At 40.0% G+C, this 14,918-nt stretch overlaps 1 protein-coding gene across 2 annotated transcripts in view; it reads left to right on the forward strand.

Annotated features, from left to right (window-relative positions):
- The window catches only part of LOC148872647 (uncharacterized), a 59,677-nt gene that overhangs the window by 30,355 nt on the left and 14,404 nt on the right, over positions 1-14,918 (forward strand). For both annotated transcript variants that reach the window (XM_088969632.1, XM_088969633.1), the window contains exon 4: positions 10,799-10,903. In XM_088969632.1, coding sequence (XP_088825758.1) covers positions 10,799-10,903 — 105 coding nt within the window. The remainder of the gene's footprint in view (positions 1-10,798; positions 10,904-14,918) is intronic.

Here is a 14,918-nt window from a genome sequence, read left to right on the forward strand (position 1 = left end):
AACATGGTAAGGTCCCCACACATCAGAATGAATAACATCAAAAGAAGAACACCTTTTATTACTAGGTTTAAATGAATGTCTACAATGCTTTCCAAGTTGACAACCTTCACACTCTAGACTTGACAAACTAACAGACTTAACAAGTTTTGGAAACAAAAGACTCAAAGAAGAAAAACGTAAATGGCCCAAACGATTATGCCAAAGCATAATTTGACCCACAGACCCTGACTCACTATCCCTGATGACATGATGACTCTGATGAGGAGGAAGCACATCCAGGAGGTAAATCCCATTCACTTCACGACCACTCCAATCATCCTCTTTGAATCCAGATCCTGCAAAATACAATGACCAGGAGAAAAAATTACTGAGTAGTTCAGGTTCTTAATCAAACTACTAATAGATAACAAATTAGTGCTTAATCTGGGAACATGAAGGACAAAGGGTAGAGAAATAGAATCACTAGTCTTGACAGATCCCTTCCCAGCAATGGGAACATGGGATCCATGAGCTGTGGAGACCCTATCTCTGCTAGAACAGAGCTGGTAAGAAGAAAAAATAGTAGATCTATGGGTCATGTGCTCTGAGGCTCCAGAATCTATAATCCAATGAGGTCCCTCCTTACCTAAAGTAGAAACATAATTTGCAGTGACGTGGACTACCTGTGTGAGCAAAGGAAGTAGAGTGGACTCCACCAGTACCACTTGTACCTTGCTGTCTGCTTGCTGTTGAACTGGAATTGGCTGTATCCCGCCGGTTCAGAAGTTGCCCATACCTCTCAAGTTTCGCCCTTACTGCAACAGCTACAACAGACTCCAGAGCAGCTGTAGTAGGAGGGGCTGGAATGTCACCGGTAACTGCCATGTGTGCATTTGCCTTCTTATTTTTCAGTCTAGTCGGCGCAAGATGTGGGTGAAGCTTCCAACAAGTATCTTTTGTGTGTTTACGCTTCTTACAGTAGTCACAGATCAAATCTCTTTTATCTTCCTTCTTGATTTCACTGCCACCCCGATCTCCATTTTGTTTAGGTTTCACAGTACTCACCATGGCAGACTGATCAGAAACAGGATTTTTCATCATCACATCTCTCCTGCTCTCCTCCTGTGACACAAAGGCATATGCCTGGGAGACGGTAACACTGTCCCCGGAAAAAGGATGATGTCTTGCAATATCATACTCGGGATTAAGGCCAACAAGAAATTCAAACACCCTATACTTCTCTAGATGTTTCTAATAGGTAGTTGCATCCTTAGTGGTTTCCTCTTGACAGTGTGGCCGACCAAAGATAAGAGGAAGAGAAGAGAAGAAGAAGAAAAGAGAAGAGAAGAGAGGAGAGAAGGTTTTGCAATGTAACAGTATTGGCGGCGCCAGTCTTTATTTTACTATATATAGGGCGACAGAAATAACAAGGGAAAAGACCCTTGTGCCCCTGAGTACAATAACAGAATAACAGAAATAAAAAAAACACTTTATTTAGCCAAACAGGCCCTAACATCTGCAACTAAGTTATTTTGACATTATTCTAACACTCCCCCTCAAGTTGGAGCATAGATTTCAATCATGCCCAACTTGTCACACAAATCTTTGTGTCGCACATGCTGAAGACCTTTGGTAAAGATATCTGCAAGTTGCTCTTCCGAGCTGACATATGGTGTACACACTTCTCCACTTTCAAGTTTCTCTCTGATAAAGTGCTTGTCCACTTCAATGTGTTTCGTTCTGTCATGCAGAACTGGATTAGCAGCAATATTGATGGCAGCTTTATTGTCACATTAGAGTGACGTAGGATTGCTTACTGCGAAACCCAGTTCACCTAACAAATTTCTTATCCACATGATTTCTGCAACCCCTTGAGCCCTCGCTCTATACTCTGCTTCAGCACTGGATCTAGCCACCACACTTCGTTTTTTGCTTCTCTATGTGACAAGGTTTCCTCCTACAAAGGCACAATACCCACTGGTAGACTTTCGGTCATTGACTGCTCTTGCCCAATCTGCATCAGTATATACTTCCACTTTTAAGTGACTGTTTCTGGAACAACAAACTAGCTCCAGGAAACTTCTTGAGATATCTCAAGATCCTCTCTGCAGTCTCAAAGTGAGTTGTCCTCGAGTTGTGCATGAATTGACTAAGGACATCCACTGCATAGGCAATATCAGGCCTGGTCATAGACAAATACAAAAGTCTCTCCACGAGTCTCTAGAACATCTTTATGTCTTTCAAAAACTCTCCCTGACTGTCTCCCAAATGGTGATTAGGTTCAATAGGTGAATCAGATGGTTTTACCCCCAACTTGCTTGTATCTTCCAGTAGATCTAGTACATACTTTCGTTGGGAAATAAAGATGCTCTTGTGAGGGCGGGCAACTTCAATTCCAAGAAAGTATCGTAAGGGGCCTAGATCCTTCACCTCAAATTTAGTGGCTAAGAATTTTTTTAGTCTCTGGATTTCAGCCTCCCAATCTCCTGTAATCACTATGTCATCCACATACACAATAAGAGCCGCAATTTTACCTTCACATCTTTTCACAAACAGGGTATGATCTGATTGGCATTGTTTGAATCCCATCTGTTGGACTGCTAAATGGAACTTACTAAACCAAGCCCGAGGTGATTGTTTCAACCCATATAGGGATTTTTTTTTAACCTGCACACCTTTTGTTCACTGCCTTTGGCATAGAACCCTGGGGGTTGGGTCATGTACACTTCCTCTTCCAAGTCACCATTCAAGAAGGCATTCTTGATGTCCAATTGGTGAAGATCCCAGTCAAGATTTGCTGCCAAGGAAAGGAGAATCCGGATAGAGTTCATCTTCGCTACTGGAGCAAAAGTCTGCATAGTCCACTCCATATACCTATGTGAAGCCTCTTGCTACTAGTCTAGCCTTGTACCTTTCAACAATTCCATTAGCTTTGTCTTTCACTGTGAACACCTACTTGCACCCCACCGGTTCCTTTCCTTCAGGAAGATCTACCAACTCCCAAGTACCATTTTTGTGTAAGGCATCAATTTCTTCCTGCATTGCATCTATCCATTCAGGTTTTGACAAGGCTTCTGCCACGGTCTTAGGAACGGGGACACTATCCATAGAAGAGAGAAAGGCACGGTACGAAGGTGGAACATGCTCATAGGACACAAAATTAGAGATAGGATGATTAGTGATACAAGATCTAACACCCTTTCTCTTAGCATTAGGAATATTAAGATCATTGGTGACAGGGGAATCAACATTTAAAGGAGCAATGGGAGCAAGTGTACCTGGCTGATGAGACGGATCTGCCTTGGGTGAATCCTATGATGTTGGTTGCATAGTGTCCAGCTCCACGGCTCTTGAACTCTGCTGGCTCTTATGGCGACGATGAAAAACCCGGAGCGGAGGAGGATCGAGTAAAGGAGGTAGTTGAATCTGAGTCGTTGCCTGTTTCTCCTCAACCCTATTCTCCCCCTGAGGAGAAACCGAGAAGAACGGTTGACTCTCAAAGAATGAGACATCAATGGAAACATAGTACTTGCAGGTAATGGGATCATAGCAACGATACCCCTTTTGAGATGAAAGGTAAACAATAAAAACACAAGGAATAGCCCGAGGGTCAAGTTTACCACGAGTAGGTGACAGGTTGTGGACAAAACAACGACACCCAAAAACACGCATCGGAATGGTGGACAGCGGGGCTGTAGGGAACAAGAGCTGATGTGGGGCCTTATACTCTATTAGCCGAGAGGGCATGCGATTGATGATATATGTCGCACACAATACTGCATCCATCCAAAACTTTTTTGGCACATTCATATGAATCAGCAAGCCACGAGCAACTTCGAGAAGGTGACGGTTTTTTCGTTCAGCCACACCATTTTGTTATGGTGTCCTGGCACAAGAGCTTTGCTGAAGTGACCCACTCGAAGCAAAGAACTTCTTGAGATCACTATGGAAATATTCCTTTGCATTGTTCGACTGGAAGATATGAATTTCCGTTTGGAACTGAGTGAACACCATGCGTTAAAAATCTTTCACAATTTGTGGCACTTCATCTCGAGATCGCATAGGGTAAACCCAAGTGTATCGAGAATAATCATCAATCAAAGTAACAAAATACTTATAGCAAGCCGCAGTAGGTAGAGTAACAGGGCCCCAAACATCAGAATAAACAATATTAAATGGAAATTCAGATCTTTTATTTCGTAAAGGTAAAGAACTTCTACAATGCTTACTCAACTGACAAGTTTGACACTGTAACTGATTCACTGACAAGGACTCAAACAACTTTGGGAACATAACTTTTAACGACTCAAAAGAAAGATGACCTAAACGACTATGCCATAAATAGGCCTGACTCTCACTCGACGAACTTGTGGACTCAGTCGCCACTAGACCAGCATTATTCTCCAACACGTAGAGACCATCCACCATGCTTCCTCTACCAATCGTCTTCCTCGAGGTCAAATCCTGAAACACACATGAAGACGGAAAAAAAGTGACTGAGCAGTTCAAAGAGTGAGTAAGACTACTAATGGACAACAAATTAATAGGTAATTTCGGAACGTGCAGGACATTAGGAAGAATGAGGCCAAGTGGGAGAGGTATGGTGCCTCGACCAGCTATGGTAGGAAAAGAACCATTAGTCAGTCTTACCTTATCTCTCCCGGAGAGAAGGTTATATGTCTGAAACAAATTTGACTTACCGGTCATGTGGTTTGAGGCTCCAGAGTCAATAATCCAAGGAGAATCAGTAGTATGAGATGACACATGGAAGGCTGTGGCATTACCTGATGTAGATGCAAATGAGGTAGGAGTAGGCCCAGAATCCACCTGGCGGAGAGTCCTACCATACAATTCCAAATGTTCACGGAAGGAGTTGATAATATCTTCCTTAGGGTCAAAACCGGGATGTCTCTCCTGAGTTACGGAAGGACTAGTCTCTGTTGATGCCATATTAGCTGAGTTATACCTTTTTTGATTCTGCTGGCCTGGTTTCTTGCCCTTTTCCATGGAGATCCCAGCATGTATCTTTTGTGTATCGTGTCTTCTGGCAGTGAGTGCACCAAAGCTTGCTTTTATCTTCCGATTTTTTTTTAGTGTCACCCTTTAAAGCCACCTCCTACATTTGTATCTGAATTTCTCCAGACAGCTAGGGCAATTGACTCCCCTTCTACACCATTCATCACACTTTTTTGCTTTCTTCTGACTGTACCAAGGTATACACCTCCTGGACTGATGGCAAGTCTTTACTACCCAAGATCTGTACCCCGATGGACTCATATGATGTATTCAACCCTAGGAGGAAGGCAAACACTCGTTGCTGTGATACAAGTAACTTATAGGCCTTTGCATCTTCATCACACTTCCAATTCACATTTTGATAGTGATCAAGTTCATTCCATATTGATGTCAAATCAGAATAGTACAACGAGAGACTCCTCTCCCCCTGCTTGCAAGTAGAAGATTAAGCATGTAGTTGATATATCTTGGCATAGTGTCTCTGTTCTGAATAAGTGGACTTCGCTTGTTCCCATATCTTACAAGTAGTATCAGCCCACATGAAAGTCTTCCTTACTTGTGGCAGCATTGAAACCAAGAGCCAAGACATCACCATACTGTTCTCTTGGTTCCACCTATCATGCTCAACACTTCCATACTTAGGTTCCTTTACTCTCTCATTGATGTATCCTATTCTCCCCCTAGCAGTGATGTAGAGTTTTATTCCCCTAGACCACTCAAGGTAATTCAGACCATCAAAGGGAATAACAGCCATGGGAAAGCTCATATCCATTCCCCCACTCACTCCATTGTGGCTCTCTGAGATCTCTGAAGTAGCAGAATTCTCAGTCGACATGGTCAAGCAGTTAATCAGTCCCAAACATCGGACTTAGGACCCCTCCTTACTCCACAAAACAATGCTCCACTCAGTTCACACCCACACACTTGGGTTTAACAACCAGGTTGAGCACAAACAGTACCAAATTCCAGACCAGAACTGACGTAATATTCGACAGATTTCAGACCTGTATAGTTTTAACTGTCCCCACCTACCAGAATCCAGAATGTCTAATAGCCACTAATCAGCAGGAGAGATCCTTCTTACTTATAGTCAACTCAAACCATTGAGAAGACAGGTCATCTTTGACCTACAGTTGTCTTAACACATGAACATGATCACACGATCCAAGAAAACTGGGGTTACATAGGTTCAACAGCATTCAGCCGCCCCAGATTTATAGGGTTTTCACTCGGCACATGACCAAGGAGGGTAAAGAAGAGAAAAATAGGGAGAACTGTACCAGTTGTAGCTATTTTGTAGTCCAGAATCAGATTTCTGTTATGCTAGTCTGTTCGATATGTTCTTTGGGTTGATCGATCTTCTCTTGACAGTAGGGTTGATCAATTTGCTCTCTTTTAATCAGCATTCCCACTCTCATACCATCTTGACAGTGTGGCCGATCAGAGATAAGAGGAAGAGAAGAGAAGAGATGAGAGAAGAGAGAAGGTTTTGCAATGTAACAGTATTGGCGGCGCCAATCTTTATTTTACTATATATAGGGCGACAAAAATAACAAGGGAAAAGACCATTGTGCCCCTGAGTACAATAACAGACATAATAGAAATAAAAAATCGAAATAAAAAAACACTTTAATTAGCCAAACAGGCCCTAACATCTGCAACTAAGTTATTTTGACATTATTCTAACATTTCCCAAGCAAATGTCTTTAAATGGTCAATCTTCTGCCATAGGGTTTTAAGGGTTGAAAAATAGGCTGAAAAATAGGTCTATCTCCCTGCCTTGTAGAAATAATTTGATTTCTCAACTGATAAGCCCTAGCAACATTCTCCCTCTGTGAATAGGTTTCTGCAATCCATCCCATATTTCCTTAGATGTATTTGCCCATAAAAAAAATTTACTTATATGGGGCAACATGGGATTACACAACCAAGTCATCACCATATAATTCTCCTGTACCCACCGCGAGTTGCTAGTTTCGGTTTTCACTTCTTCACCAGTGATATACCCTAATTTCCCACGAGCACCAGTGGCCATCTTTGTAGATTGTGACCATTCTAAGTAATTTGCACCATCCAACCTAATTGTAGTAATGGTTCCAGTTCCAAAAAGGTCTCCAACACCTCCTCCCACTGGTCCCATTTCACTACTGGGCTTATTTTCAACTCCATGACCCTCCATCCTAGAAGAGTCAGTCGCTCTTTCTAGAAGCCTCCAAATCAGGTAGGACTTGAACCGTCCCTTACAAAAAACTCCAAGGAACCCTAAAAAATTAGGGCACTACTTCCTAGGTCAAAATTGAAGAGTCCAACAGAAACAAGACTCTTCCCCTTTCTCTAGTTTTTCCTGATTTTGATGAGAAACCCTAGACCAGCTAAAGGGCAAACGGATCCACCAAAAAATCCAAAAATGGGCTTACCTGAAGATTTCAGCAGTAGAAAAGAAAAGAGAAGGAGAAAAGAGTAGGAAGTTAACCAGGATTCTTTGATTAACCCTAGCCACCAACCCCTCATTATATTTATACTTAACTTAAAGGATGAGATATTACAAGGATGCCCTTAGTGGGGCGGTTACTAATGTTGCTGAACAGTCACAACTTAAAAACATAAACTAATGGGCCTAAAACCCAACAACTTCTTAACTAAATAACTTAAAACAAGAATAAAAACAACTAGGCCCAACTCAACAACCTGTTAACTAGGTCTTTCTAGCAGTGCATATGGCTGCTCAGTGATTTAAAAGGCGTGTCTAGGTGCATAGATGGGGCGCATTTTAGGGTATGTGCCTCGCCTAGGTCCTAGGCGTAGCTCTTTCAAAAGGTGCACACCTTGCATCTTTGCCTAGGCATGCGCCTTTTTAAAATTTTACACTTTTGTGCTTTTTTTGAACCTAATGGCTGTCTTGGGGGCTTTGCTCTCAGGCCCCTGTACCACGCCTCTTGAGGCTAGCCCACCCCCTATTTACTAATGTTGTTCATTCATTCATCCTATAAAATATTTTCTTAAAAGGCAATTAAAATTACAAAATCATTATTTTTTGTGTGAGAATTAAGAATTTAATACCATAACATGGACTAGTGTTTTAAAAGCGAAAGGTGCCTGAGGTGCAAGGTGCAAGGTGCAAGGTGCAAGGCGCAAGGCGAGGCGTCTACACAAAATATTTTCCTGATTCTAAGAAATCGGGAAAATATCAAAAAATAAAGTGGGGGAAGAAAGAAGCAAAGAAAAAACTAAAATAAAAAAAGAAAGGGGTCGAGCCCTGTTTTACTGTTTTCAAATTCAAACTAATATTTGATGTTGATAAAAAAATATTGTGTAGCCCCTGTTTTACTGTAAAATTATTTCAGAAGAAGAAAGACAATGAAAACAAAAACAAGAGTGGCGGAGCCCCTGTTTTTCTATGAACAAGAAGAAAAACTGAAGAAGGTGGAGGAGGAGAAGAAGAAGGAGAAGGAGAAGAAGAAGAAAAGAAGAAGGGGGCAAGCGGAACCCCTGTTTTCAGTGTAAAAAGAGAAGAAGAAGAAGGGGGCGGAGCCCCTGTTTTACTGTAAAAATATTTCAGAAGAAAGACAATGAAAAAAAACAAGAGTGGGCGGAGCCCCTGTTTTTCTATGAACAAGAAGAAGAACTGAAGAAGGAGGAGGAGAAGGAGAAGAAGAAGAAGAAGAAAAGAAGAAGGGGGCAAGCGGAACCCCTGTTTTCAGTGTAAAAAGAGAAGAAGAAGAAGGGGGCGGAGCCCCTGTTTTTCTGTGAACAAGAGTGGGCGGAGCCCCTATTTTTCTGTGAACAAGAAGAAGGACTGAAGAAGAAGGAGGAGAAGAAGAAGGAGAAGGAGAAGAAGAAGAAAAGAAGAAGGGGCTGGCGGAACCCCTGTTTTCAGTGTAAAAAAAGAAGAAACAAATACCTGATGCTGATTGCTAAAAGCCTGAACGTTGCAGTTGGTTGTCCAACTGAGAGATGGTCTCTGATAGAACTTCAAAGGTGGCTGTTCGATTGAGAGATGGGCTGAACTTGTTGATCCAAGAAGAACGTGGGGGCTGAGGGCTCGAGACTTCGATTGATACTGGAGTCTGAGAAGCCTTGAATGGCAAGTTGTTTTCTCTTGAGAGGGTCGTGGCTTTCTTTCATATTTGCTATACCATATCCCAACTATTTTGACACATAAAAGGAAATAATCTATACATATACGATTATAATCTATCTATAAAAGTCAATTTAAAAACAAATAAAAAAACAAAGGGCAACCAAACATAGGCGCGCACCTGGACCGCCTGGTGCCTGGTCTGAGGTGCACACCTTAGGCACAGAGGTGAGTGCCTTACTAAAGTGTAGCCGCCTTGACCCATGCGAGCACCAGCTCTCGGAAACATATCGCCTTGTGCCTTAGGCGCGCCTTTTAAAACACTGACATGGACTTGTTTGGGCTTGCCTCGAGGGGTATGGCACAACAGGCGGCTCGTAGAATCAGGAATGTAATATATTTTACATCACATTAGCTACTTGAAGTAATGCAATTGAGGAGAAAAAGAGATTGTGGGTTTTACATGCTTGAAAATGTTTTATATGTTTGCTTTTATTTTTAAATTTTCAATTGAATACGCTTTACATGTTATGTTTATATATTTTAATTTTAGATAATAGGTTTTTTAAAATTTATGTTTTATATTTTTATTGATATTATGTTTGTTTATTTTTATTTTTTGTATTTTCATGCTTTGCTTCAAAAAGGTGCACACCTCACCTTGCCACCTTGTGCCTCGGCGCAAATTGCCCCTTGCGCTTTTTTTGCACCAGCAACTATTCTGGGCCTCGGAGATTTTTCCAAGGAAAAAACCCTAGAAACAGTTTCAGTTTACCATAACTACCAGCAGCACTCTTCTCTTGTTGTTCCAACAATAAAAGAAGTTTGAGAAGAAAGAGATGAATAAGAGGGTAGACGAGCAGAATAAGAGCAGATTACAGCTCTGATACCATGTTTGTATCCAGGTTCTTGATGAAGAGAGAAGAAGAAGAACAGAGTTGGAGAATAGGGAGATTCTTCATTCCAACCCATAGAATTGTTATTTATATTAGGGCAACAATAATACATGAGTTGACAAAATTACCCCCCATTATTAGGAGGTAATGTAACTCAAAATATAAGAAGGCCTAGGCCCATTTACACTTAAAATCAGTACAGAATAGTAAAGCCCAACAAGAAATAAAAACCACATAACATAAATGGGCCGAAGCCCATGCTGTTAAGTCCCACAACATTAAAGATGTACTTTGTTCTTATTCTCATTCTACAAGTCTCGGATTGGATTTGGGCATGCAAATATGAGACAAGAATGGACTAACTAGGCAACTATACAGAAATAATCTCCTTGTTAAATGCAAGACATCTAACATCACATTATCTATCCTCTTGTTGAAGTTTCCAACTGTTTGTTTAAGTGTTTTTGAGAGAATCACAAACTTAATGTCAATCTCGGGAAAGTTGCATTGTGGGCATTAATATTGAATAAAAAAATAAACGTTTCTTTATTTGATAGAAAGATATCCATGGAACCAAGCCCCTAGGTGGTGCTTAAATTATTCCTAGATAGTCTTTCATGGCTATAATGCCTTGTAGCCAAACCTTCATCTAAAACAAAATTTCTGGGTTTCTTATTGAATGGTGAGCTGTCTATTTGCCATTTTTGAGTGTTACTGATTTGTCTTATATGCTTCATCCATACATCCACTGCCTGAAAGTTGTGTCTTCTACATTATGGGGCTTATGTTGATGCTGACCTTGTTTTAACAAAGTTATCTCTTATTGCAGGTTTTAAATTGTCATGACTCAGTGATTTATATATTAGCACCTTTAAGATATGCCACTGTGTATGGGTGTTCTGATGCAACTATAGTTCTTGGGGCCATTGGCAAGGTATGCATTGATCAAGAACTTAAAGTTATTGGCTTTTGGATATCATAGTTGCATCTCTGACTCTTTGCCCTTTCTCTAGAGTAAAACGTTTTAACCTCCCAACCCCCTGGGCAAGCTTGCACCCTGTTTTCTTTAAAGAGTCAATATTATCTGAAAGAGAAAAAGAAAAGGTAGGGCCTGTCTATTTGCAGGTTCATTGCAATACAAGGGGTGATATAGATGACATCCCTGGGGTGCTAACAGGTACTTGATTTTTCAGATTGATAGCTATAAAGCTTTAGTTAGATTAAAAAAATGAGGAATATACAATATGACATGCTTCAAAGAACCAATTTAAAAAAACTGAGGTATATATACAATATGACATGCTTTGAAGAATCAATGTGTTACAATCTTATGATTTACAATGTGATTAATGATTTGAATCATGAACCCCAAGGGTTTCGATTTGAATCTGATGTCCAAATCCTTTTTCTGCAAAAATCTTATGATTTTTGCTTGAATCATATGAATTGATTTATAAATCTTATGATCCTACATTCACCATGATTTTTCAATTAAAAACGAAGTTCCCTACTGCATTTTTTGTTTATATGTAACTTTGTCAAGGGAGATTTCTTTTGAAGCCCTTACTGGAAAATAATTTATTTACATTATTTAAGACCATACATTGAGTTTATCATCCATCACGCATAGGTTAAAGAGCCATTGCATGTGGATAATTTAACTTTCAAGTCAAACTTGATTATATCATCTTAGGCTTCTATTGTACAAGTAATAATTTCTGTTGATTTAGTCTTTTATATACATTACATATATAGTAGATATGGATTAAAAATATGGTAAAATCATTTTCCTATATATATTTAGCCTTTTCGAATATTGATATTTATTTTTTGACAAGTTTGTAAAAAATAAAATTAATCTTATGATTTATTATATGATTTACAATTTGATTCAATTTATGATTATGATTTTCAAAACATCGCCAAGAATGTTGACTGGCCAGATGCTTCACACAAGTATTGGCTGCTGTATTTCATCCATCAAACAACTATTAATGAGTCCCCTTCCTGATATTTTTTTAATCCAAGGACTTTCGCAAAGTTTTAGTCCAATGTGCAACTTTCACAACTATGTTCTCAATGATTTTCTCCTTGATTTCTTTCCTTCCCTTGAAAGTTCTTTCATTCTTCACTATGATTCAAGCAAATTTAATTAAAAATTAGTTCTCAATGGTTGTTTCCTGTTTCTTAAAGACTCTTCAGTGGAGGCTTTATCTTCAAAGAGTCTTTTGTTTGTCTCTTCCCAGAGGTTCTACATTGTTGCATGGATAGCTGCCTTCCAGAAAACCTTGCTCCTTTATCACAACTTCCTACCTTGCCATTGGGAAACAAACTCACAAACAGAATTAGGGGGGACCTAATGGAAACTGCCTTCAAAGAACATATCTAGCAGGGGTTGCCATAAGCATTGGTCCACCTTACAAGTTATCAGAAGATGAATAATTGATTCACTATTCTCAAGGCACATAATGCAAACATGGGGGGAGAGGTACCACTGCCCTTGCCTTTTTCTTTTGTAGGATATAATAAGTATTTATTTGACCGCACATTGTCTCCCAACGGAAAAAGGAAATCCTTTTGGGAATCATGGAATGCCAAATCCTTCTAATCAGTAAAGAAGGGGAAGGAGACTAAAGGTCAGGCTAAGGAAAAAGGATTTGGTGGAGAAGTAACTAGTGGGGGTTAAAGACCTGATTAATTTATCAGGAGAGGAAGGGGTAATGTAGACATTAGTCAATAAGGAAAGAAGAGAAGACAGCTCAACCATTTCTTTTCAATATTGTTATGGAGGCATTGAGTAAACTTGCATATAGGGCAGTGGAAGGAGAGTTTGTTCAAAGTTTTAAGCTTATGATATGGAGCAAGTTTCCTTCATATTGTAGACGACCCCATATTTTTCTGTGATGTTTTTTTAGCTTATCAATTGGTTGACTTGGGTTACATATTAAGGTAGTTTGGAGTTGCTTCAGGCCTCAAAAGTAATTTATTATAAAGCTGGTCGGAAGCTACTTTAGGCTTCAAAAGTAATTTATCTAAGCATGAAATAATGCTAACAAGGGAAGGAAACATAGAGTTAGACTGATTAGCTTGGTCAATAACTTGTATAAAATCATTGCTAAGGTGTTGTCATGTAGAATCAGGGTTTCTCTTCCTTCCTTAATCTCTCATTCTGAAGGTGCTTTTATTATGGGAAGGCAAATTATAGACCAAATTTTAATTGCTAACAAAAGTGTTGAAGATTTGAAGAGGTATAGGATGAAGGGTTTGGTGTATAAATTGGATTTGGAAAAGGCCTATGACTTGGTTGATTGGGGATTCTTGTTGGAGGTAATGAGCAACTTTGGGTTTGGTGATTGGCTGTGTAATTGGATTTTAGGGTGCCGTAGGACTTGGCACTACTCAATTTTTGTGAATGGATCTGTGGTGGATCATTTTCAGGCCTTTAGAGGGCTAAGGCAGGGGGATCCTCTCTTCCTTTTTTAGTTTACTCTAATAGCTGATGTCCTTGGAAGGCTTATCTCTAGGGCTGATTCTAGAAATCTGATAAGGTGTTGGAGAATTGGCAGAGAGGAGATTCCTAATCACTCATTTGCAGTTTGTTGATGATACAATTTTGTTTTCTGATGTTGGTGATCCTAGATGGGTGCAAAACATGAAGATAATTATATCTATTTTTGAGAGAATGTCGAATTTAAAAATCAGTTGGGATAAGAGTTGTATTGTGGGGCCGAATATGGAGGATAGAGGAATTTTAGAGGCAGAAGAAATCTTGGGTTGCACGGTTTCTCAATGGCCAATGAATTATTTGGGAATGCCTATGGGGGATAATCCTAGTGGCAGCAACTTTTGGAATCTGGTAATAGAGAGTTTACTAAAAAGTTGGCTTCTTCAAAGAAAAATTACTTATCTTTGGGAGGAAGGATCACCCTTGTTAGGTCTACTCTAGCCAATTCGCCAGTTCTGGGTTTGATTGGGGCTTGGGGCTCAGAAGAGGATTGTGAGACTCTGAATTAGATAGTGCCGTAACTTTGTTCCAAGGTCTGGAGAGGGTTTTCCTGGATCCCTCAAAGAGAAACTGGACCCTTTCCCCATCGGGTATTTTTACCTGTCCATCCTTTTTATTATCCTTAATCCAACTGGGTGATAATTTGGGTCAAACTTTTCTGGTTAAAGAGGTCTATAGTAAGCCAATTCCTCCTAAGATTGGTGGTTTCTGTTGGGAAGTGTTTTTGGAAAGGATTAACACCTGTGACCTTATCGGAAGAAAGAGACCTAAGTGGTGCTTATCCCCTCATTGGTGTATTCTGTGTAAGGGCTAATGGTGAGTCCTGCCATCACTTGTTAATCTCATCCACCTTAGTATCTTCAATTTGCGACTGGTTTTTCTCCTTGTTTGGGTGTAGGTGGAACCCCCTGTCAAATATACAAAGCTTATTTGACCCCTCCTTTGTCAGTTGTCAGAAAAAGAAGGGTCAAACTTCATGGAGGTGTATCAGGGCTGCTGTGTGTTGGACAATATGGGAAGAGAGAGATGAAAGATTCTTTGCAGAAAAAGAGAGTAGGGATGCTCTGATTGAAGTAGTCACAGTTAGAGTGGTCCATTGGGTGAAAACCTTAAAATTATTTGTGGATATTTTTGGTGTAGATTTGTTGAGAAGTTGAAGGTAGTAGCTGATTCTGCTCCTAATAAGGTTGTAACAAGACCAAGCTGGTCTCTTCCTTCCAATGGTTTTATTAAGCTAAAATTTGATGGCAAATATGAAAGGAATCCGGGTCCTTCAGGAATTGGAGGAGTTTCCAGAAATAGACCCATTGGTGTGGGTGACTCTTTGAGGGATGAAATTCTAGCTGCTTTGGAAGGGGCTCAAAAGGCGAAGGAGATGAATTTTAGAAAATTAATAATTGAAAGGGATTCAAAGTTGGCTATCAGCTGGCTGCAAAAGGAAGAG

This window comes from Nelumbo lutea, chromosome 2, assembly GCF_056320005.1.
Source record: "Nelumbo lutea isolate HS-2025 chromosome 2, American lotus-T2T, whole genome shotgun sequence".
Lineage (NCBI taxonomy): Eukaryota > Viridiplantae > Streptophyta > Magnoliopsida > Proteales > Nelumbonaceae > Nelumbo > Nelumbo lutea.